This window comes from Camelus dromedarius, chromosome 23, assembly GCF_036321535.1.
Source record: "Camelus dromedarius isolate mCamDro1 chromosome 23, mCamDro1.pat, whole genome shotgun sequence".
NCBI classification, from domain to species: domain Eukaryota; kingdom Metazoa; phylum Chordata; class Mammalia; order Artiodactyla; family Camelidae; genus Camelus; species Camelus dromedarius.
Window position 1 is genome coordinate 3865160 of NC_087458.1, and position 24960 is coordinate 3890119.

Sequence of the window (24960 nt, forward strand, 5' to 3'; positions counted from 1 at the left end):
GATATTCAGTGTTACTTTAAACTTGTTTGACCATGGAATTCCTTTCTTTTCTATCCATGTCACGTGATTGGTGTTCTAAGGAACACACTTTGGGAAGTCTTTTTATGGAAATTTTTCTAGAAAACCCCCCAATTAGGGAGCAGAGAGAACCAATTTATACTTGTGTGTAGTAAGAAAGACTTCATGGAGGAAACAGTTGTCCAGAAAGATGTAAAGCAGGTGAAAGAAGGCATCCCAAATAGAAACAAAGATGTGAAAGAATCAGAAGCACAGAGTGACAGTGAGAGGTACACAAAGCCAAGTGAGGATGGAAAAGACAAAGAAGCAATTAAAGTCATGATTTTTTAGACATAGTGGGGAAAAGGTATGTTGAAAACAAAGTAACTACATATAGGCCCAAAAGCTACAATAGATAGTGATTGTAACACTGGACCGAATTTTTTTTTTTTTGTAATACTGGTTTCAGTATCATTTTGGGATTTATTCAAATCTTTTAGAATTCAAAAACTGAAGTAAAATCAGCGAGCCCAGATTTTTAATGCATTTCATATTTTAAAAATTAGGATCATATGTTAAAACAAGTAAAAATGTAAATTTACAAAAATATAAATATTAAACATAGATTATCATTGTAATATAATTATCAGCTACTCCTGGCTTTGCTGTTCCTTTGACTTTGATCTTTTTGCCTGAGGCAGTCTTACAATTGCAACGTGTGATGTAGCTGATTGGGTTGGACTTTAGTATCTTCTTGCCATATTTAACTCCCCCTACCGGTGCTTTCAGAACCATCTGTGTATGTTCAGTAGTTCAGAATTGTTGAAGTTCTGACTTTTTTTCTTGGCCAACTTGGGAAGGATTGCCCTAATGGAGTCTCAATCGTTTCCTTTCCCTAGGAGAGATCCTTCGTTATGGAGGGTTATTTCCCTCAGGTGGAGACTCCCTATGAGTGGGAGGTGACGGGTAGAGGAGGATGAGTCAGGGGAGTTTCCTGAGCTGGTTGGTAAATAGTAGTAAATAGGGTAAGGATTTGTGGTGAAATTGAGAGGAATTGGAGTGGGTGATTAGGTAAGAAAGAGATAACCAAGAACAATGAGTGAAATATTTTCGTATTATGCCAATAGAAATATTGTATTTTGTCTTTAAAATAGCACAGTAAATTGTAATATGTGAAGCTGATATTATAGTTCCTAAAAAGAAATAATAATGTTTGGGGGAATGTTTGGAAGCCATTATTATAATATAACCAAATGACAAACATTTGAATTAGTATAGTGATAAAGAAGAAGACAGAAAAGATCTAAGAGGTATTTAGAAAGTATAATTTGACAGAACTTGCTGACCAATTAATTGTATGCTGTGGATGAAAGTTAGGGGAAAGCTTATAAGATAGATTCTATTAGATGCTGTCTTGGGTGACAGGGAATTTGATAGGAAACAGATGATGAAAACAGGCTTGAACACATGGAGCTGCAGTGTCTGGAGGGCATCTGAGAAAAGTTGTTTAAAAGATAATTAACCATTTAGGTAGTACTTACAATCCTAATATTGGCTAATATTTATTGACATTTATGTATGGGATGTTATCCTAGGAATTTTATTTGTATTATATCATGTAATCTTGAGGAAAACCTTTGAATAGGTAGGTACTATTGTCCCACTGTATAGATAAGAGCAGCTTGCAAGAGTCAGCGGTTGGCAGTAGGGACTGGGCTTTGAAACTAGGTCTGACTGACGTACAAAGTATGTTCATAACCACTATATTGTATTTGAGAGGAGCTTTGGACTAGAGATGTAGACTTGGGAGGTGTAAGCATGCTGGTAGTAGTTAATGAATGAGCCCCTCCGGGGACAGCACTTTAAATGAGAAGAGAACAGGGCCAGTGAAAGAACTTGGGAAACACCAGAGTTTTAGGGGTTAGCAGAAGGAATAGTGTCCTAGGTAGAGGAGAGGATCAGAGCAAAGTGACTTCTCAGAAATTAAGGGAAGAGAAAGTTTGCCAGAGGAGTTTCAGAGGAGCATGGTTCTGGAAAAGAGCATGATTATACTGGGCAGAAGGGGAAATAGGACAATTTCTGTTTCTGGTGATGTGACAGACTAGATATTTTGCAAGATGCTTCCACTAAAAATATAACTAAGTCCTGCAGAAATTGGAACAAACATAACTTTTAAAAATAAGCTTTTAGAATAGCTTTAGATTTACAGGAAAGTTGCAAAGATAGTATATAGGGTTCTAGTATGTACCCTGCACCCAGTTTCCCCTGTTGTTGACATCTTACATTAGTATAATACATTTGTTACAACTAATGAACCAATGCTAGTACATAATTATTAACTAAAGTCCATACTTTATTTGTGGATTTCCTTAGTTTTTGTCTGATGTCCTTTTCCAGGATCCCATCCAAAATTCCATGTTACATTTAGTCATCGTGTCTCTTTAGACTTCTTTAGACTTTAACAGTTCTGAGGAATACTGATCAGATATTTTGTAGAATGTTCCTCAGTATGGGTTTGTCTGATTTTTTTTTTCCTTGATTAACTTGGGGTGATGGGTTCTTGGAAAGAACACAGGAAAAGTGCCATTTGCTTCATGTCAAGAGTGTTGTATCACAGTGGCTTATCACTGGTGATGCTTACCTTGATCACCTGGCTGAGGCAGTATTTGTCAGGCTTCTTCACTGTAAAATTACTCTTTTTCCTCCCTTAATCAAACTGTAGACTTGAGAAAGAAGTCTGTGCATAGGACACACTTAAGGAGTGTGGAGTTAATGTTCCACTTCCTCAAGGGGGCAGTATCTTTCTCAATTATTTGGAATTCTATATAGAAGGTTACAAGCATAATTTTTAATGCATTACTAGGTGTGCTAAAAAAGTAAGAGAGCTCACTACAAAAGTGAAGAGTCAGCTGAAACAGGAGCGGTGAGCTGTGAGCAAACAGAAAAGGCAAAGTTGCTCTTAAGACAATTGCCCTTATTTACACTAATGGGAAACTAAGCCTTCGGCCCACAGCAAAGTAGAAGAACCCTCTAAGAAAGGTGCTGAATTGGACCCAGGTCAGTACTACCCCAAGTCTGTCAGAGCAACTGCAGATACACTTTGAAAGAAAGCTTTTTCTCATTAGGATCTCTGAGTTCCTACAGATAAAATTCAACAAAAGAGAATCACCAAACACAAGGAAGGAAGTCATTAAGAGTGAGATTTGGTAGAAACAAACCTCTAAAGCCTTAAACTATTAGAATGATAAGATACAAAATATAAAATAATGGTGTATAAAATGTTTAAATTAATAAAAAATGGAATTGAAAATATAGCAAGAAATGAAACCCTCAGATGTGGTTTTATAGATTTGCAAAAGAACCAAAGTGAACTGTTAGAGATGAAAAATATAATTGTTGAAATTAAAATCTCAGTGAATGAACTGAAGGATGGATCTAAATTACTTTTCCAGAATGTAGTGCCAAGAGATAAGTTAATAGGAATGATGTAATAGTGAGTTTAACATATGTGTGATTGAAGTCCTAGAAGGAAAGAACAGAGAGCAGGCAATATTTGAAGGAATACTGGCTGAGAAATTTGAAGAATAATGAAAGACATGAATATATAGGAAGTAGAATTATATGAAAGAGGTTAAATAAAAAGAAATTTATGCCCGTACATTTTGTAATTAAACTGAAGAACACCCTTTTCTAAGAGAAGCCCTTAAAAACAGAGAGAACAGATAGGTAGCTTGCCAAGAAATGACAGACTGGTAGTAACAATGGAAGCCTGGAGACATTGGGATAAAATATTCAAAAGTGCAGAGAGAGAACAACTACCAATCTAGATTTATCTACCTAGCAAAGCTATTTTTTAAGAACAAGGGCAAAATGAAGTCATTTCCAGAAAGACAAAAGCTGGAAACCAAAAGATCTTCACTTTATGACCTTCTAATGGGTATATACTTAAGGAAGAAAGAAAATAATTTTAAGAGGAAGGGCTGAGAGAGAAAAATGCAGTGTTTGGCAAATAAATTGGTAACCATGAGAGCAAATCTAAATGAACATTATCTGTATAAAATAATGTTTAATTTGTGGAGTTTAAAAAAAAGTCATAACTGAAATACTAGATAACATTGTAGGCCAAGAAGAGATTGATTTGAAATGAAAATATTCTAAAATCCTTGTATTTTTTTTTTTGAAGGACAGGAAATGTTTAAGATATTCTTTAACTCAGACTTTGTTTTATATATATATATAAATATATATATATATATATAAATATATATATATATATATATTTTTTTTTTTTTTTTGGTCAAGAGTAGCTACTAAATGACTAGCAATATAATATATAATTTCCAGCCACCAGAAGGGGTAAAACAGTTTAAAAACAAACTTCCCAAAGAGGTATGAAAGGCGAATAGAGAACCATGACACATAGGAAAAGCAGAGAAAACTTTTTAAAAGTCCAAATATATCAATCATAAATATAATAATCCTATCAGTTAAAAGACAGAGGTGATCAATTTTGATTTAAAAAGAAGTCTAGCTATATAGAGAGACATATTTAAAATGGAAAAATTAAAGGGAGAAGGTAATTACAAACCCAAAACAAAAACATACCACTGCGGTAGCTGATTGAGTAACAAATGAGACTTTAAGACAAAAAACATTAGAGATAAAGAGAGTCCCTAAAATGACAAAATGTTCAGTGTACCAGGAAGACACAACAGTTCTAAATTTATGTGCACCCAATAAAATAATATCAATATATAAAGCATGCATTGGTGTACAGGATTACCTTGTTTTATTGCAGTTTACAGATACTATTTTTTTTTTTAACAAACTGAAGGTTTGTGGGAACCCTGCATCACGCAGATATATTGGTGCCATTTTTCCAACAGCACTTTTAAATTAAGGTGTGTATATGGTTTTTTTTAGACATAATGCTATTGCATACTTAATAGACTACAGCATAGTATAAACATAACTTATATGCACTGGGAAACCAAAAAATTCACGTGACTCACTTTATTTTGATATTTGGAACTTTATTATGGTAGCCTGGAACCGTGCTTGTAATATCTGAAGTATTTCTTTACTAAAAGGAAAATTTATCAGCTTCATTATCCTAGTAAGAAAGTTAAAATGTAACTCTTAATTGTTGGTAGTTTAAGCAGGTACAAAATTTGTAAAAATATAGAGAATTTGTACTATACCATATCTGATTTAATTGACTCACAGAAAGAGAGAATCCTCTAAAATTAGAAAATATAATGCATTCTTTTTGAACAAACAAGGAATATTTAAACCAATTAATGATGTGTACTGGTCCCTAATGCAAGATTAATATAATTTCAGATACTCTGTATCATACAGATTCATGTTCTTTAACTGTATAGTGCTACTATTAACATAGACATTAGTAAACAAAACAAAAATTTCCCCTTTGGGAATTAAAATGAGCATTTCTGAATAACTGATAGATCAAAGAATAAATCATAGTGGAAATTTAAAAATACATAACACTGAACAGTAGTAAGAATGCTACATCAGAACTAATGACTCATTTTATTGATGCTTACTGTGTGTTTGTCATTTGGAATCCATCAGTGAATACATCAAGATTTCTGACCTTGTGGAGCAATAAATATAATGAAAAAATAAATTACCTAGTATGATAGAAAATGATAAAGTCTAATAGGAAAAAAATCAAAAGAGCAGGGTAAAGGGCACTGGAATCAACAGTGGAGATTGGGGGACAGGTTGCAGTATTAAAAGAAGCACTTAAAATAGGCTTCACTGAGAGTGAGAATTGAGTAAAGACCTGAAGACCTAGCCAGGTGGGTATCTGGAGAAAGGGGATTCTAGGTAAAGGAAACAGAGTTAAGACCCGAAAGTATGAGTATGTCTGGTATGTTCAAGGAGCAGTGTTCCAGAGCAGTGTGGCTGGAAGACAGTGAGAGCAGATGAGGCTGAAGAGATAAGGGAGACAGCAGATCACAGAGGGCAGAAGTCCTTGGCTTTCACTCATAGTGGAAGGGGTGACCATTGGAGGGTTTCAAGCAAAGAATAACATACTCTCATTTACCTTTTAAAAGAATCCTCCACTGCCATTGACTAAAGGACAAATTGACTAAATAAAGGACAAATAGACAGAGGCAGAGGGACCTATTGTAAGAATAATGTAAATAGTCCAGGTGAGAGATGATAGTGGCTTAAACTCCAGTGCCAGGGATAAAGGTAATAAGAAGGAAATGATTTTTGGCTGCATTTTGAAGATTGAACAGATTGCTGACAGTATGAGGAAGAGAGCGGAATTAAAGATAATGTCAAGATTTGTGTCCTAAATGATAGAAAGATGGGGTTGTCATTAACTAAATGATGAAGGCTTTGAGTGGACAAGATTTGGGGGAGATCAAGTGTTTAGTTTTTAACGTGTTGAGTTTGAGATGTCTTTTAGATACTTAAGATGTTTTTTAGATACTTCAGTGGAGATGTCATGTTAGACAGATAGGTATATGGCTCTTGAGTTAAGATTAAGAGGTCTGGGCTGGGATGCAGTAAAGCTTTAGTTGAGGGTAATTTATAATCTAAAATGCGAGAGTGAAAATTAATAAGCTAAGTATCTTTTGTTAAAAAAAAAAAAAAGATAACAACAGAGTAGGCCCAAGGAAACTAGAAAGAAGGAAGGAGGAGGTAGAAATAAGAGGAAAGAATAAGTAGAGTAAATTTAAAGATAAAATAGAAAAGATCAACAAAGAGAAAACTTGCTTCTTTAAAAAGCCCAATAAAAGATAAACCTTTGTCAAGATTGATCAAGGAAGAAAAAAAGGAAGCATAAATAAACAATAGTAGGAATGGAAAACAGCCATGACTACGGGTAAAGTAGAAATTTAAAAATCACTTGAACAGCTTATGCCAATAAATTTGAACACTCAGATGAAATGGACAAATTCCTTAAAAATATTAATGATCCAAGAAAATTAGAAAGCTTAAATAGTTCTGTAAGTACTAACCAGATTGAATTAGTAGTTTATAAAACCTTCCTATAAAGAAAACATCAGGCCCATGGAATAAACATCTTTGGCCAGAGGGCATGAAGTTCTCAGAAGAGCTCAAATATGAATGAAATCATATCAAAAGGTGGCTTGAAAGGGATTTTACTGGCTGTGGGACAGTTTGCACATCAAAAAGGATAATGACAGTAATGAATGAAGAAAAACATCCCTGAGTCCATAGTTACATTCTTTAAAAGGAAAGAGAAAGAGACAAGGGAGGGGCAAGAAGGAAAAGCTCTTTATAGAAGAATGTCAGTTCATAAGTTGCACACTTTTTTGATATGTTCAATATTTAATGACATACAGACTTTTTAAATAAATAGTCATAGATGAGGCCATGGCCAGACATCTGGCCATTATAGTAGATAGTTCCAAGTATTTGAGATGGAAAGGTAAAAAATGAGGAGGTGGCTATAATGGATTATGTAGTTAAGGAGAGTTATTTTCAAATGAGAGTCACTTCCATATATTAGGGAGCCATTAACTAGTTTGTTTTTTAAACTACTGTATTATTATAAAAGTACATGGTAACTATAAATCAAACAATACATGTGTTACAAAGTGAAAAGTAAATTACCCTTCACCTTCCTCTCTATGCCCAGTTCCATTATTAATAATTTCTTATGTATTTCTTGTGTACATTAACACTGTTGTGCAACCACCACCATTCATCTGCAGAACATTTTTTCATTTTGCCAAAATGAAATTCTGTACTCATTAAACAGTAACTCCTCATTCCTCCCATCACTCATCCCCTAGCAACCACCTTCTGTCTCTGTGAATTTGACTACTCTAGGTACCTCATATAAGTGGAATGACACAGTATTGTCCTTTTGTGATTGGTTTATTTTACTTAGCATAACGTCTCTTCATGGTTCATTCATATCACGGCATGTGTCAGTTTCTGTCCTTTGTTAAGGCTGAATAATGTTCCATTGTGTGGATGAGATGTATATATGTATATCACATTTTCTTTATCCAGTGTGTTCTTAAAAGAAGACTAGATATATAGATAAAGAAATTTTTTAAAATTACAAATACATGTTCAACTTTACATTAGTAATTTTGAAAGCCTTAGAGAAATGGAGAAAAGTGTCCATGAAAAATACTAACCCTTATTGGCTTAAGAAGTAGGAAACCTGAAAAAGTTGGTTTAGCAGCCACACGTGTGATCATGTATGTGTATTTGCTTTTATTAACATGAACTTTGTGGCTGAATATTAGTTTGAAATAATTTTTTATCTTTAGAATTTTAAACAAGGCTGTTTTTCATATCCAAGTGGATGTCCTTGCCATGTTACGTAAGATCTCATCAAATTAAAAATAATCTCTGTGATTTATCATTCAAGAGATTCTAACTATTTAGGATTCAGCCTATATTATAGTTATTTCTCTGTGATGAATAATGCTACTGTGGGTTCTTTTGGACCTGTATCCTGGGGCACATGTGTATGAAAGGAATTGCTGGATTGAAGGGTCACAGCTGTTTGACTTTACAAGTATATTCTGCTAATTTGTTTCCCATTTAAAACCCCATCAAAACTTTGACATGATCAATAAAATTGACAAATCTTTAGCCAGACAAAGGGGGAAAAAAGAGGGTGTAAATTACTAATAACAGGAATGAAAAAGGAACAGAAGTACAGGCCCTGCAGACATTCAACTCCTAGAAGTTTTGTAGTTAGGTTTTAAATTTAGAGTTTATAATTGCATTTTGAGTTAATTTTTAAAATGGTATGTATGAGTTGTGGTTCAAGTTTAATTTTTTTAGTGGATGTCTAACTGTTCCAATGCCGTTTATTGAAAAGACTGCCCTTTCTTCATTTCTCTATTGAATTTCCTGTGCACCTTTGTCAAAAATCAATTAACCATATGAGATTGTTTCTGAACTCTGTCTTGTCCCATTGATCGTGTGTCTGTCCTTTTGCTAATAGTTCATTGCCTTGGTTACTGCATCTTATTTTGAGATCAGGTAGTGTGAATCCTCCAACAAAATTTTAAAAATTTTTTTGGCTCTTCTGAGTCTTTTGTCTTTCCATTTAAATTTTAGAGAATCAGCTTGTTGATTTTTCCAAAAATCATTGACTGTAATTGTATTGAATCTAGTGATCAGTGTTGAAGAATTGATCTGCTATATATAGTCTTCCCCTGATGGTACTTCACTCTTTGTATTTAAGACTTCTTAATCAGGTTATGTGATTCCTTTTTATTTCTAATAAGGAAACTGTTATTTGCTAACAGTGGGCACTGAATTTTGTCAAGAGTTTTTCTGTAAATATAGTGAATAATGTTTATAGATTTTCTAAGGTAAAGCCACCCTTGAGTTCTTGGGATAAATAAAATTCTGTCTTTATACACTAATGCTGCTTCTTGCATTTTTGTGACCCACAGATCATGGGTCCATATAATCTCAAGAAAGGAATTTTCCCAGCATAGTTAAAACACAAGTCTAATTATTGTTTGTGAGAGGCAAAATAAGCACTTGAAGTATTTAAACATTCATTTATTTTGGCAGCTCACAGTGAATCAGGATCAAAGAAGATCTGTTGGACTAGTAGTTTCTAGATGTGGGCCAATCAATTTGAGAAAATAAAATCTAAAGGTGTTGAAATAGGATTGTTCATATTGCCAGTTAAGAACATTAAAATTGTTACTTTCATTTCATAAAGATATTTTAATTACCAGAAAAGTAGAAAGATGATGATAAGGAACAACCTTTTAACTTGGATATATTTTGCTTTAGGAAAAAATAAGCTATGTACTTATTCTTCTCATTTCTCTGCAAACTGTGGAAATTTCATCATAGGCCACAGCCAGAATTTGGGAATTACTACACTGGGCCATACTATACTGCTTCTTGGAAATTTTTCTATACTTATTAGATCGATGGAGAAAAAACTCAGGGCATAGTACCTAACTGTGACAATTGATTGGCTGACATATATTATAATAGTTTTATGGAAATTAGTTCTTCTGTAAGTTTTTGGTGAATATATAATTTTACAACTCCTGATTTCACCTATGCATTGTAGGTGGTGATGGCATTGTTATTGAAATATCATATGATATCCTGGTTAATACATTGGTTTCTCACAAGTTACCCTTTCCTACTCTACCTATTAGAGAAGTATAAAGTGTGGAGAGTAAGATAGATTATTGTGAATATAGTTCATACTGTATAGTGTTGAACAGTATGAACTTGTTGTTTATGTGCGTGTGTCCTTTTGACATCATTCTTTCGACACTTTTTTGCTTTCTCTTACAAGGTGTTCTAAGCTCTTATACTTTCCTGGCCTGGAATCAGCCATTTCTCCAAGAAGCCCTGGTTCCTCTTAGAAGCTAAGATCTAGGTATTAGGTACCTAGCATATTATTACTTCTAGGCCTCTTCAGTGGAGAGATTTAGGAAGTAGTTGGTATTTATACACACACATACACATTTATTCACTGCATGTTTTCTGTATGTAACTATGAATTCATACCAAGACTTCCAGTTACAATCCAGCACCACAGGGTTTATTCTAACCTTCTTTCTTTCCGCATTTTTAACTTCCTAAATCTGCATATATTTCAAAGGTAGCATTAATGAGATCTGCATTGTGAGGCTGGAGATCGAGTGTGAAAGAGAGAGGAGTCAAGGATGGCTCAAGATTTTTGACTGAACACTGCCACCAGAAGAAATGCCATTTACTGAGATAGGGAAGACTGTAGAGGGAGACAGATAAGAGGAGGATCTCAGAATGCCACATGTTGACCTTGGCTGTGTATTAGACATCCGAGAGGGATGTTGGGTAGGCAGTTGGATATTTGAGTTTGCAGTTCAGACAGGTCCAGGCTAAAATAAAAATTATAAAAATTACTTCAAGACAACCAGTTAAACTTTTTGGGCAAAAATGATTGTATTTCTTTAATAATCTGTTATGGAAGCAGCAAATATGTATTATAGAAAATTAGAATACAGGCATGCAAAGGGGAAAAATAGTGATCAGTACTATTAAAGCTTAATTCCATAACCTTTCTGATCTCTTTCTCAGGTTTTTTTTTTCTGACATAAGATCATTCTGTAACTGTTTTTTTTTTTTTTCCAGTTGATGATTTCTTTGTTTCCACTTCAGTAAATTTTCATTTCATCTAACCCCAGACCACATTCACATTTCTTCAGTTGATCAAAAATTTCATTTACAGCTGGTTAGTCCAAACCAATATCCAATCCAGTTTAGGGACGGAAATTAATTACATCAGATTGCGATGTCCCATGAGTCTCTTAATCTCTGCAGTGCATTTTATGCCATTGATTTGTTGATAAGACTGGGCCAGTTGTCCTGCGTAATATCTTACCTGGATTTTTCTGATTACACCTTGCAGTGTTATTAGCTCTTTTTATTTGTAACAAAATTATTTCCTGCTTTTTCTAAAACATTCTATGTGAAAGCTTTTCATGACTTCTTATTAGCCATAGAATAAAGGCTGAAACTTTCTAGTTCGTTTTTCAGGTCCCACCAGAATTTGTCATCTTTGCCTATTCTCCAACTATTCTCCCACCCAGACCTTCCTGGTCAATTAGAAATAGAAATAAGTAGTACTTAAGAATGTAGACTCTGGAGCCAAACTGTATTTCAATCCCAGCCTCACCACTTACTTGCTGTGACTTTGGACAGTTTACTTCATTCTGTCTCTTAAATACCAGAGATAACAGTACTAACCTAATAGGGCTGTTGTAAGAATACCAGTCAATATTTGTATCATTTTTAGAATAGTACCTAGCAAATAAAAGTGCTATAGAAATATTTTAAAAATAAACTTAAAATTCTAGCCTAGATTTTTCCCTTCTCCAAAACAAGACACTCATTGCACAGTCCTGTTCAGTACCTTTGCTCATGACTTGTTCTCATGGAGTGCTCATCCCCTTCCCTCTTGCCTATGAAAATTTAACTTTTTCATCAAACATTTAACTAATTTAATTGAGCACCTATCAGACACTGAACACCTGTCAGATAATGTCATTGAGGACATGGCAGTAAACAAGACAGACTCCCAGCCTTCGGGTAGCTTATGCTCTAGTGGAGGATGCAGGCAAGTGCACTACAGTATGGTAAGTGTTATGACAGGGGTTTTAAGTTTAGGGAGCACTAAAGGCATAGTCTTGCAGAGTCAGTGGAAGCTTCATGGAAGATACGATAGATAAGCTGAGACTTGAAGAAAGAGAATTAGCCTATTGATATGGGTGGCAAGGGAAGAAGGTGGGGCTTGGAGATAAAAACAAAATGTGGCTTTATAAACTGGAGCTTTAAGGAAGAGAGTCTAAACAGGTAAGCAAGAACTAGGTTATGGAGAGTTTGAAAGATATTTAAAATGGGCCTTCTCAAATTCTCCTGCCATAAGACATCTTCCCAGACTACCTAAGCCAATTTCTCTCATTCCTTCTGATTTTTTTTTTTTTTTGAGGTTAGCCAATTTATTAAGAACCAATGTGAAGATAATCTAAAGGTCAGAATTTAATAGACTATATATCAAAGGAAAAGTCTGCTTTTCCCCAGAGTTCTTTTATAGTTCTTCATTGTTCTGCAAATTGCCTTTTTGTTGTTGTGGTGGTGGTGGTTAATTTAAGTGTAGTCAGTATACAGTGTTGCATCCTCCTGAATTCCTGCAGTGCTCTGAGTAGAGTGGAGGCTTTGCACAGGGGAGAAGTGGTAATAAAATAGTTTGGGGTGATTTGTTTTTGGAAGAAGTAGAGATGGGGTAGAGGGGGGTCAGAATCTGACATCAAATAAGTGAAAATTTTTGGACTTTTTCCTATGGGTGAGTAGAATAGGATGGGTTATCATAGAAAAGGAAAATTCTGTGTGAGAGAGAGAACAAGGTTTCTGGGAACTGTGAGTAATTCATTAAAGGTGAAACTGAATTTGAAGGGGAAGGGGTAAGACTGGAAGGGAGAGGCTGTGCAGGTTATTCAGTAATTTAAACTTTGGGTTAATGAGCTGCAGTATGTAGACCAGCTTCTCATGAGGATGTGAGAAATTGTCTGAAGCCAAAGATACTTTGTAATTTCTAACACCACTGGCTACAATGATCATGCTATACTGGGGAGAGAAGTCCAGTACTCTCTGGAAATGATCAAACTAGTACCACATGATCAAAGTGCATGTAACTGTTTGAAAGGGATCTTTGCGGGATCATGGTCTTTACGAATATCCCAATCTGTTATCAGTTACTTGATTTACAACCAAGTCACAGTCCCCCCCTACCTAATTGCCTTTCTTGTGGATATCTTTGAAGACATGCTGAAAAACCAATGTGACAAGGAAGACATTCTCAATAAACCGTTAGAGTTACGTGAAGTCCTAGCTAAAGAAAAGGACACTGTAAGAAAGCAATATTGGAGATATATTGGAAGATCCCTTCAAAGCAAACAGCACAGAAAGAGACCCACCTCCAAATGTACTGCTTTTTAACACGGACTAAATGTGATGTTCCTTGGGTGCTGGTGCTGTTCAGACTAGTTCTTGGTAATTTGATTGTTTTTAAGCAAAGTAATTCGGGGGAAGGGAGAAGAAACAGAATTGCATAAAGGAATTTTTGTAGTGTTATCAACATTTACTCTAATCCCTTAGCATCAACTCCTCCCTAAATGATTTGTGTGTCAGGATTTGCAGCATTATTGATTGCAGGTAACTCGTATTAAGGAAGATGAGGTAACTTAAATTTTGGTTCAGAAAGCAGGGAATGCAATTGTTACATTCGAGCTGCTATGCCACACTCCAGTATCTTGCTATCACTGTAACCAACTAATGCCAAAAGAATGGTTTTGTAATAAAATTATAGATATAGCCTAAAAAATAAAAATAAATACAATTTTTAAAAAAAAGACTGGGAGGGAAGGTAAGATCCAGAATATAAATGGAGACTAAGGTGTTCGGACATTTTCTAGTAAGCAGTTGGAAATCCTTGACAGCTTTGATACAAGAAATAACTGGATAGTGTTTCCATATTAGAAGATGAATTTAGCAACAATGTAGAGAATAAATTTGAGAAGACCAAGTCCAGAAGCAAGATAACCAGCTAGGAGGGTGTTGCAGTAGTAGTCCAGGTTAAAGGCAGTGAATCCAGCAAAGAGCAATAGTAGGAAGAGAAGGAGAAAAGGGGATAAATTTGACAAATACTATTGGAGACAAAATTGACTGGACTTGGGAATTTATCAAAAGAGGTCGAGGGTCAGGCAGGGAGGAAGAGGAGTCAAAAAAGATAGCTAAAATTTTGGCTTAACACAAGAGGAGTAACAGATGGAAGAAAAGGAAGATTATTAATAAAATATTGAACAATCAAGTTCAGGTACCTCTGAAACTTAGAAGTAGACGTGTACATCGACTGGTAAAGGGAAGTCCGGGCATGAAATCTGAGTATGGGGGTCATGATGTGTAGGTGGTGGTAGTTAGAAGTGGATGATTATGCTGATAACATTCTCCTTTTTTATGGCTAAACACTGTCCTAAATGCTTTACATACATTGTTTTATTTAATTCTTTAACCTGTGAGGTTGTCATTTTACAAAGAAAAAGAAGATAACATGCAGAAGAGTTAAGTAATATATAAGACCCCATAACTATTAAGTGACAGAGCCAGTAATGGAACAGATTATCTGATTTCAAACCTGAAATCTTAAAACGCTATGCTATGGGTGAATCGAGAAGAGTGCTCAGGAGAGAACCCTGGGGAGCATCAACATTTAATGGAGGATGATCACAGGCAGAGCTGCCTACCTGTACGTGCCCATCTGTGTATATACATGGAGGAGGAACCAGACAGGTAGGAGGAAAACCAAGAGAATAGTTATGACAGTAGCCAAACGAGGAATTACTGTAACAGATTATTCTGGGTGCCGAAAGTCTTGTGGGAAAAAATCTCCTTTGGGTTTAATAAGTTGGAATTTATTGGTAACTTTGGTAATTGCTGTCTGAGTGGAGTGATGAGTAACATAAACGAGGTAGCGTAATTTATGTAAAGCTCCTAACTGCATATTTTTTTAAGTACAGGAAAAAAGTCAACTCCTATAATTACGGGGTTAATAGAAACAGTGTATCTAAAATACACAGATTTTAGATCCCCTGAAAACTCTTTCAGATCCCTAAATCTGAAAGATCTTAACTGACTCAGGAAAATTGATCTGGATGAGTTTAAATATGGATACACTTTTTGAGAGCATGTAATTCCCATCTAATGATTTTTACTTTCTCTGTGAAGTAGCATATTAAGCGTATTTCCCGAATGAGAAAGAATGTGGTAAGATAGGGCGCTTGACAAGAGTGGTAAAATTTTTAAATAGGTCTTGTAACAAATGAGAGAGGATGCTGATTAAGGACATGTGGAAGATCTGTAGCACTGAGGGCTCATGAATGGAGGAACTGAGTTTGTTTTGTTTCAGTCCTGCTGGTAGTATGATTTTTTCTTCAGCAGAAATAAAGGTGCAGTAAAGGCATTCTGTTAGATTGATCCAGATTGGGATTTTGTTGAATGCACATGATAGAAAGGCTAAATTGTTGGGGGGACAAAAAGCAAATGAAAGTTTTGATATTGCTTGTTTAAATGATGGATCAGAAAGACTCTGGATTGGTAGAAAGAATTGAGTACCAGAAGAGACTGTATGTGAGTTAGAGAAAACAAAGAACTGAGATCTTGGTGAAATTGAAGGACAGATATAATGGAAGTGGGAGGTTGTGGTCAGAAAGGGTGATTTTAAAATGTAGAAAAGGGGCAGGTAATAGCTCAGTGGTACAGCACATGCTTAGCATGCACAAAGTCCTGGGTTCAATCCCCAGCACCTCCATTTAAAAAAAAAAAAAAAGATATAGAAAGAAGTGGTTTTTGGAGGTTGCTGAATTTGAGGTCAGAAAAGTGAGACTAAAAAATGTGATGAATCATCTATTTGGACATTAAAATTGTCCACGATAATAATGAAATTTGGGGTGGCTTTACTCAGGGTTCCAGATAATAAATTGATTGGACCTTGTCCTAGACTTTTGAAAAAAGGTTGATTTAGGTGTGTTTATGGATCAAATTATTTATCTCCCAGAACACTCACCCAGTGATGAAAGTGGCAGCAGAGCGTCTCTTCCAGTACATGAGGAGGACTTAGGTGTCTCTGAGTGGTATCTGGTTTGGTTGATGAAAAGAGTTTATGTACAATAATAATGTATAGGAGATTAAGAATTTACTTAACTAATTTACTTGCCTAAGGTCACATTCTGATTGGATTCTAAAGCCCATGCTCTTTCCACCAACCCTGGTGTGTTTGCCAACAAATTGAACTGCTCCAGCTCATTTTTTTATCTCCCCAGATGTTTGGGAGAACAATTTTGTTTTATTTTAGCTTCTCCAGAGCCAGTAAGTTTTTTAGTGCCAAACACGAACAAAATGAGTAGAAATCTGCTCAAGGAATACCTTTAAGAGAAACTTAATCTGAAGCTGTCAAGGTTTTTAGGCATTACCATAATTTCAAGGTTCAGTAATTTGATCCATTAGTTCATTTGTTTATTCATCATCCATGCATGTAATAGCAGATACACAATTTGAATTTGTATTCGTATTTGGAATACATTGCACTAAGCATAAATTGACTCATTCGATTTCTGTTTATTGTCTTTTGTCGTGCCAGCTGCCTATCCCCACCGTTTGAATCTCTTTTACCTTGCCAACGATGTCATACAGAACTGCAAAAGGAAAAATGCGATCATATTCCGGGAATCGTTTGCTGATGTGCTTCCCGAAGCAGCTGCTCTAGTGAAGTAAGTAAATTCTTACTGCTCTTTGGGATCTAAGCTTAGACAATTTAAAATTTTAGTTTCCCTTTTTACCCTTTTTAGTGTAAGAACTGTAATAGTTGCACATGCTTGACAATCTAAGGATATTTTTTCCACATTGTTCATTGTAACTTTCTTGGTAATACATTTTTCTTTTAAAAACTCTTTCTTCCCCTTTGAAAACTTGTCTGCTGTTTAGGCTCTGCCTCTTCTCTCCTAACTTGATTGTATGTATTTCCTGGTCACGGCCACTGACTGTACTTCTTTCTAACTGCTGCTTCTATTTTTGTGGGGTTTTTTTACACTTTCAGTTGTTTCAGAGTCTTTCTGAAATCTTGCCCCCTCCTTGAAATCCGTGTAATTAAGGAGAAATAAAACATTTATTCTTGACCTTATATTGATTCTCCATTCTTAGCAAAATTGTATCCAACATTTCCTTTTCTGGAATACTTACGTTTGATCTTAATTTTGCCCTGTATAAATAGTGTTTCCCTGGGCTGTGGAGTATAGCTCAGTGGTAGAGCGCGTGCTTAGCATGCTCAAGATTCTAGGTTCAATCCCCAGTGCCTCCATTAAAATAAATAAACAAACACAGTTACCTCCTCCCCCAATAGAATAGTGTTTTCCTTGTTTTCATTCATATTTGTAAGTTGTTTGGTGCAGAAAGTACACACATCTACGTAATTGGAGGATAAGCAATTACATGGAAGAATCAAAATAGCTAAATAATTCTTCCAATTAAGTATTTATTAGCATAATATGCACTTGTATGAATATGTGAATATTCTCTGTTATTGATCCACTTGTTAGTATTAACCAAGTTGGAACTAAATAATCTTTGCTTCTTCCTTTTTTTTTCCCCTTTGGAAGGGAGATAATTTGGTTTATTTTTATTTAATGGAGGTACTGGGGATTGAACTCAGGACCTTGCGCACGCTTAGCAAGGTGTTTCTGCAACAAACTGAACTCTACCACCAAGCTATACCCTCCCGCCTTGTTTCTTCCTTTGGAAGTTAATTTGAGATGTCTACTTTGGTATTACAAAATATTAAAATGTGGTCCTACTTGCATGTACGAGTAATAAAGGTTTATACACATGTCAGAAGTATATAAAATAGGAATAGCACCTAACATTTATTGAACACTCATAATTGACCACATACTATACAGAGTGCTTTGTGTGCTTCAGGTCATTTAATTCCAAGAAGAGCATTTAAAGTGGCTACTGCTATTATGCTCACATTAAAGAGGAGGAACCTAATTTAGAGATCTCGCACAGCTACAGGGTCCAGGAGGGTGGAGTGTTTGGCAGAATTCCTATCCAAACCTGTCTAGACCTCAAAGCTTATGTCCTCTGACACCTAACCACTAGTCTGTGTTGCTCTTTACATAAATAAATCCAGTGTGATTTTGAGTAAGAAAAGCAGGGTATTGAATGATCTCCACTTAGAGTTTCTGCTGTAAATACCGTTATAGTCTTAAAAACTTAACCTAGTGTTTCTTAGATTTCATGTCCTAGTTAGTGGATTAATATGGGATTGTCAGCTTTTATTTTACCATGTAAAGATATTTTTAGGGTTTTTTGGGTACATGTATATTGAAGTATAGTTAGTTGACAATGTTGTGTCAATCTCTGGTGCACAGCACAATGCTTCAGTCATACATGAACACACTTAACATTGCTTTCATATTCTTTTTCTCCATAAGTCACTACAAGATACTGAATATAGTTCCCTGTGCTATACAGTATGAACTTGTTGTTTATGTATTTGGGTTTTTTTTTTTAATTTCTAATGTTTCCTCCCTAACAGAGCACTGGGGATTGAACCCAGGACTTTGTGCACACCCAGCATGTGCTCTACCGCTGAGCTATACCGCACACCCCCAAGATATTTTTTAAAATAACTGCTTTAGATTACTATTTCACAGATGAAAGTAGGAATGCTCAGAATAAAGTACAGTCATTTAAATTAAAATTTTAAGCTCTGAAAATCTTTTTTAATTCAGTGAAGGATATCTTCAGAAGCCTATAGAAAATATCAGACTTAATGGTGAAATAATAAAAGCATTCCAAGACAGAGATGCTCTCTATTATCATTACTATTCACCATTATGCTGTGATCCCATTCATTCCTAAATAAATAATAAGAGGAATGAATTTAGAAGAGATAGAATTATTTACAGATTAATATGATTACCTGCTCAGGGATGGGCCATCTTTTTCTATAAAAGGCCTGATAGTATTTTAGGCTTTGCAGGCCTAGGATTTCTGTTGCTTCTCCTCTCAACTCTGCCATTCTAGCATAAAGGCAGCCAGAGACGGTACATAAGCAAATGGGTGTGGGTGTGTTCTAATAAAACTTTACTTACAAAACAAGCATCTGGCCAGATTTGGCCTGAGGCTTATAGTTTGCCAACCCCTGGCCTCCATATAATCAACTGATAAGAGTTCACTTAAATAGCCAGATTCAAGTTCAGTATAGAACAACAATGGCTTTCCTCTGTATGTTAGCAGTAACCAAATAAAAATGTAATTTGGAGAAAAAGATTCCTTTGGCAACAAAAAGTACTACTCCCTACCAAAAAAATAAAGGAAACCACCCAAAAGTAAATACATTTTTATTTATTTATTTGGCAGGGAAGGTAATTGGGTTTATTTATTTGTTTTTGGAGTAAGTACTGGGGATTGAAACCAGGATCCCAGTGTAGGCTCAACATGTGCTTTACAACTTGAGCTACACCCTTCCCCCTCCACCACTCAAAAGTAAATACAATAAGCATGTAAGGCTTTATAAAGGAAAATTTTAAACTTGATTAAAGGATGGTAGAGAAGACCTATATAAATGAAGAGATATGTATATAATTTTGAAGGGAAAGATTTGGTATTATTAAAAATAAGATTCTTTCATGACACCCAGATGACCAACAGACACATGAAAAGATGCTCAATATCGCTAATTTATTAGATGCAAATCAAAACTACAATGAGGTATCACCTCACACCAGTCAGAATGGTCATTATTAAAAAGTCCACAAACAATAATTGTTGGAGAGGGTGTGGAGAAAAGGGAACCCTCCTACACTATTGGTGGGAATGTAAATTAGTACAGCCACTATGGAAGTTCTTTAAAAAAAAACTAAAAATAGACTAACTGTATGATCCAGCAATTCCACTCCTGGATGTATATCCAGAGAAAACTATAATAAGACACATGCACCCTGGTGTTCACAGCAGCACTGCTTACAATTGCCAAGACATGGAAACAACCTAAATGTCCATTGACAGATGACTAGAAAAGGAAGATGTGGTGTATGTGTGTACACACACACACACACACACACACTAGACTATAACTCAACCGTAAAAAAGAATGATATAATGCCATTTGCAGCAATATGGATGGACCTAGAGATTATAATATTAAGTGAAGTAAGCCAGACAGAAAAAGACAAATATCATGTAGTATCACTTATATATGGAATCAAAAAATGATACAGATTCTATTTACAAACTAAAAACAGACTCATGGACAACAAACTATGGTTACCAAATCGGAAAGGGCAGGGGAGGGATAAATTAGGAGTTTGGGATTAACAGATACCTATTAATATGTATAAAATAGATGAACAACAAGGACCTACTATACAGCACAGGCAACTATATTCAATTTCTTGTAATAATATGGAAAAGAATATGAAAAGAAAAGATATGTACATATTTATGTGTATAATTGAATTGCTTTGCTCTACACCTGAAAGTAACATTGTAAATCAACTACACCTCAATTTTAAAAATTAAAAATTAAAAAAGATAAAATATGATGCAAATGGGAAAAAATTGGGCTAATGTGTATTAAGGAATTTGAAATATTTTCCAGGAAAAAATATTTTAAATTGTTAGTCACTGAGTAGGGATTTTTTTTTTTTTAATTGAGGTATATAGTCAGTTACTATGTGTCAATTTCTGGTGTACAGCATAATGTCCCAGTCATGTGTACATATACACATATTGATTTTCATTAAAGGTTATTACAAGATACTGAATATAGTTCCATGTGCTATACAGAAGAAATTTGTTTTTTATCTTTTTTTATATATAGTGGTTAACATTTGCAAATCTTAAACTGCCTAATTTATCCCTTCCCACCCGCTTTCCCCTGGTAACCATAGATTTGTTTACTGAGTAGCTTTTTGACTACCATCATAAAGATGTAGTTTCTTCCCTGCAACCTAAATAAATACACAGGACAGTGGAAAATCCTTTTCTTATCCCAGCCTTCCATTATCACTACCCAGTGTTGCTGGAGAGTGATAGTGATGCAAAGTTAGTAACTAATCTAACATAAAGTGGTAATTTCCTATGACATATTCTACATTTACTTTAAAACATTTGCCTCCAAATCCAGTTTTTTGCCCTAAAACATATGCTAGGATCCCTCATCCGTAACCATCTTTTCCCAATGATACGTGACAATGTTAAGCAAAGGTATACCTTTAAAAAAAAAAAATTGTGTGTGTGTGTGTGTGTGTGTACACACACACACATGATTCTTTCCCGATATATAATCTATAAATTTGTTATAATCCTAGTCAAAATCTCAGTGTGGGGAAGAGGGTGTAGCTCAAGTGGTAGAGTGCATGCTAAGCATGCACAAGGTCCTGGATTCAATCCCTGGTAAATAGATAGATAGATAGATAGATAGATAGATAGATAGATAAAAATGAAATACACCCCCCCAAAAGAATTCAGTAGGTTTTAATGTGGAAGGGTAAATATCCAAGATTATTATTTGAAAGTACTTTAAGAGTTCCCCTGTCAGTTATCAATATATATTTTAAAACAATGATAGAATCAGGAGTAGAAGACTATATCAATGAAACAAAATATATCCTTGCTTGTAAAGAAATTAATTACAAAGTATGTAATAAATGAAAAGATATTAAGATAAGAGCGTTTAGTATTGCATAAACAGCCCTATCCTAAACATCCGCTCTACCTGCTTTTAAATTTCTATTCACAGTTATACTTTAGACTCAGTTCTGTGAATTCTTTTCTCTTAATTTAAGGCTATCATTTTAATCCCTTTAATTCAGGAGGCACAAGTGTTCCCTCAGTTCCAGGCAGATAACATAGGTGTGAAAGGGGTTGAATATAAGGAAAAACCCATCTAAAAGGGGCAGCAGCTACTCAACCCTAGTCTATGGCTGTAAAGAAATGTGAATTCAGTGTTACACTGCTGTTACATACATGCTTTCTCCTTCCCAAGACTTCCTTACTTTTTAAACTAGGTCAAAATCTGAATTATTTTATGAAGTCTCTCAACTTTTAAATGTGTGAAGCTAAATCACATTCTAAAAAATTTGCTGCCAGCCAAATAAAACACATCTGTTGACTAAATCTGACCCATGGGCAACCTATTAGAGACCTCTGCATTAAGGCACTCATTTTATTCCTTTAGTCCCTTTAAGTAGTAACTTGATTTTACTTGATTTAAAGTTGGTACGGAGTGGACTTCCTGACTGACGTATGTGAAGAGAGATGACCAGAGAGGGAGACTAGTGCTTTCAGATGAATTGGGAAACTTTTTCTTTGCAAATAATTATCCACGTATTACAGTTCCTTTTTTATTAAATTTCGGTTTATCCTTCCCTCACTGGTTTGAAATTCCATAGGCTGAGAACCTGGAGATTTTGTTTTTAGACATACTAGTTAATTATTGTAATGAAAATATATATGGGAGAGAGGGGGGCATAAATGAAGGTAAATCATCTTGATGATATTTATTTGCCATTTGTGTCCTAGAGAGCCTAGCTAAGGGACAAAAAGGCCAGTTCATCTGAATGATGTACACATGGAATAGCTGAAACTTCAATTTGAAGCACAGGGGAAAGTGTTTTTATGAATGTCAGAGTTGAGTTACCACTTAGAAAAGTATGGACTACTCTGCCACCAGCAATGACTTCAATAAGGGGCGGGGGCACACCTGTATGTGTGCATATACATACATACCTGTACATACATACATGAATTGCAGAAGAATTCCTATAAGAACTGAAGGTTTGCTTATATTATGTGAGGATTGTGTGAGGGTAGGTGTAACTTTGATGTGCATAGAACTTTTCTAAGGCCAGTCACTATCCCAGGCTTTCATAAAACACAGCCTGTATATATGTATGTATGTATGTATTTGCTGTATAGTTCATTTACAATGTTGTGTTAATTTCTGATGTACAACATAGTGATTTATTTATACATACATACATATACATATACATATATATATATATATTCCTTTTCATTTTTTTTCCATTATAGGCCATTATAAGATAGTGAATATAGTTCCCTGTGCTATACAACAAGTAGGACCTTGTTGTATATCTATTTTATACATAGTTAGTATCTGCAAATCCTAAACTCCCAATTTATCCCTCCCAACCCTCTTTCCCCCTGGTAAGCAGAAGTTTGTTTTCTATGTCTGCACGTCTGTCTCTGTTTTGTAAATAAGTTCATTTGTGTCCTTTTCCCTTCTTTTTTTTTGGATTCCACATACAAGTGATATAATTTGGTATTTTTATTTCTCTTTCTGGCTTACTTCACTTTGGATGACCATCTCCAGGTCCATCCATGTTGCTGCATGGCATTATTTTATTCTTTTTTATCGCTGAATAATATTCCATTGCATATGTGTGTATGTATGCGCACACGCACGCACACACACACACATCCATAACTTCTTTATCCAGTCATCTGTCGATGGACATTTAGGTTGCTTCCATGTCTTGGCTATTGTAAATAGTGCTGCTGTGAACATTGGGGTGTGTGTATCTTTTCAAATAGAGTTCCCTCTGGATATATGCCCAGGGGTGGGGTTGCTGGATCATAGGGTAAGTCTGTTTTCAATTTTTTAAGGAATTTCCATTACTGTTTTCCATAATGGCTGCATGAAACTACACTCCCAGAACAGTGTAGTGGGAGTTCCCTTTTCTCTACATCTTGCCCAGCATTTATCGATTGTGAACTTTTTAACAGTGGCCATTCTGACTGGTGTGAAGTGATACCTCAGTGTAGTCTTGATTTGCATTTCTCTGATAATGAGTGCTATTGAGCATTTTTTCATGCGCCTATTAGCCATTTTTATGTCTTGGAGAAATGTTTGTTTAGGTCTTCTGCCCATTTTTGGTTTGGGTTGTTTGTTGTTTTCCTATTGAGCTGTATGACTGTTTGTATATTTTGGAAACTAAGCCCGTGCCAGTTGCATTGTTTGCAGATATTGCCTCCCGTTCTGTAGGTTGTCATTTCATTTCATTTACAGTTTCCTGTGCTGTGTGAAAGCTTAATTAGGGCTCATTTATTTTTGCTTTTATTTCTGTTGCCTTGATAGACTGCCCTTGGAGAACATTACTATGATTTATATCAGAGAATGTTTTGCCTGTGTTCTCTTCTAGGAGGTTTATGGTGTTTTCTCTTATATCTAAGTCTTGAAGTCATTTTGAGTTTATTTTTGTGCATGGTGTGCAGTTTTAATTGAACTGAAGAATGAATTTGTGCTAGTTGTTATCATCAGAGCTTAATGTGGTTTCTTTTAACTCAGGTTGTAAAGAGAATTATATGTATGACCTTTGTTGGAAAAAGATGTCATGACAGATTTCGGGGGAGTGCTAAGCTTGGTATGCTGAAGTAAATCCAACAGGGAGGGTTTCTGATCACCTCACACCTAGTTGCTGGGTAGTGAAGAAAGTCTTGAAACCATCTGGGAGTTTGGATTGGCAGTGTTCTCACTTTCTGACTAAACTGTCAGACCAGCCTTTCTTCAGTCTTTAGAGACTTTCTGTCAGAGAGCATTCACTGCTGAACTAACTGGAAGAGCTGTGCTAAAACGCTGCCGGGCTGCCTCTGTGCTGATCCACTTGGAAACAGAACACCCAAGGCATCCCTGCCGCCTCTTTGAGCCTCTCAGTGTCCCTCTAGGGCCCTCTATTGGCAGCGTCTGACACTGAGCCAAGGGGAGATAGAGTTTGCAGAGTCTGCATCCAGTATCACAAGGAAGAACGTGTTTAGAGCTGAGAGGCAGTAGATTAATAACTGGCACGTGCACCTACCAGATAAGTCATAAATCTTGAATTCCAC

The 24960-nt window shown here is 35.4% G+C and overlaps 1 protein-coding gene and 1 pseudogene across 4 annotated transcripts in view; both read left to right on the plus strand.

The window, feature by feature from the left end:
• RPRD2 (regulation of nuclear pre-mRNA domain containing 2) overlaps nucleotides 1-24960 on the plus strand; it is a 71630-nt gene that overhangs the window by 12805 nt on the left and 33865 nt on the right. For all 4 annotated transcript variants that reach the window (XM_010996721.3, XM_010996722.3, XM_064477717.1 and 1 more), the window contains exon 2: nucleotides 16688-16817. In XM_010996721.3, the coding sequence (XP_010995023.1) occupies nucleotides 16688-16817 (130 nt within the window). The remainder of the gene's footprint in view (nucleotides 1-16687; nucleotides 16818-24960) is intronic.
• LOC135318953 (protein farnesyltransferase/geranylgeranyltransferase type-1 subunit alpha-like) lies at nucleotides 12051-13732 on the plus strand (annotated as a pseudogene).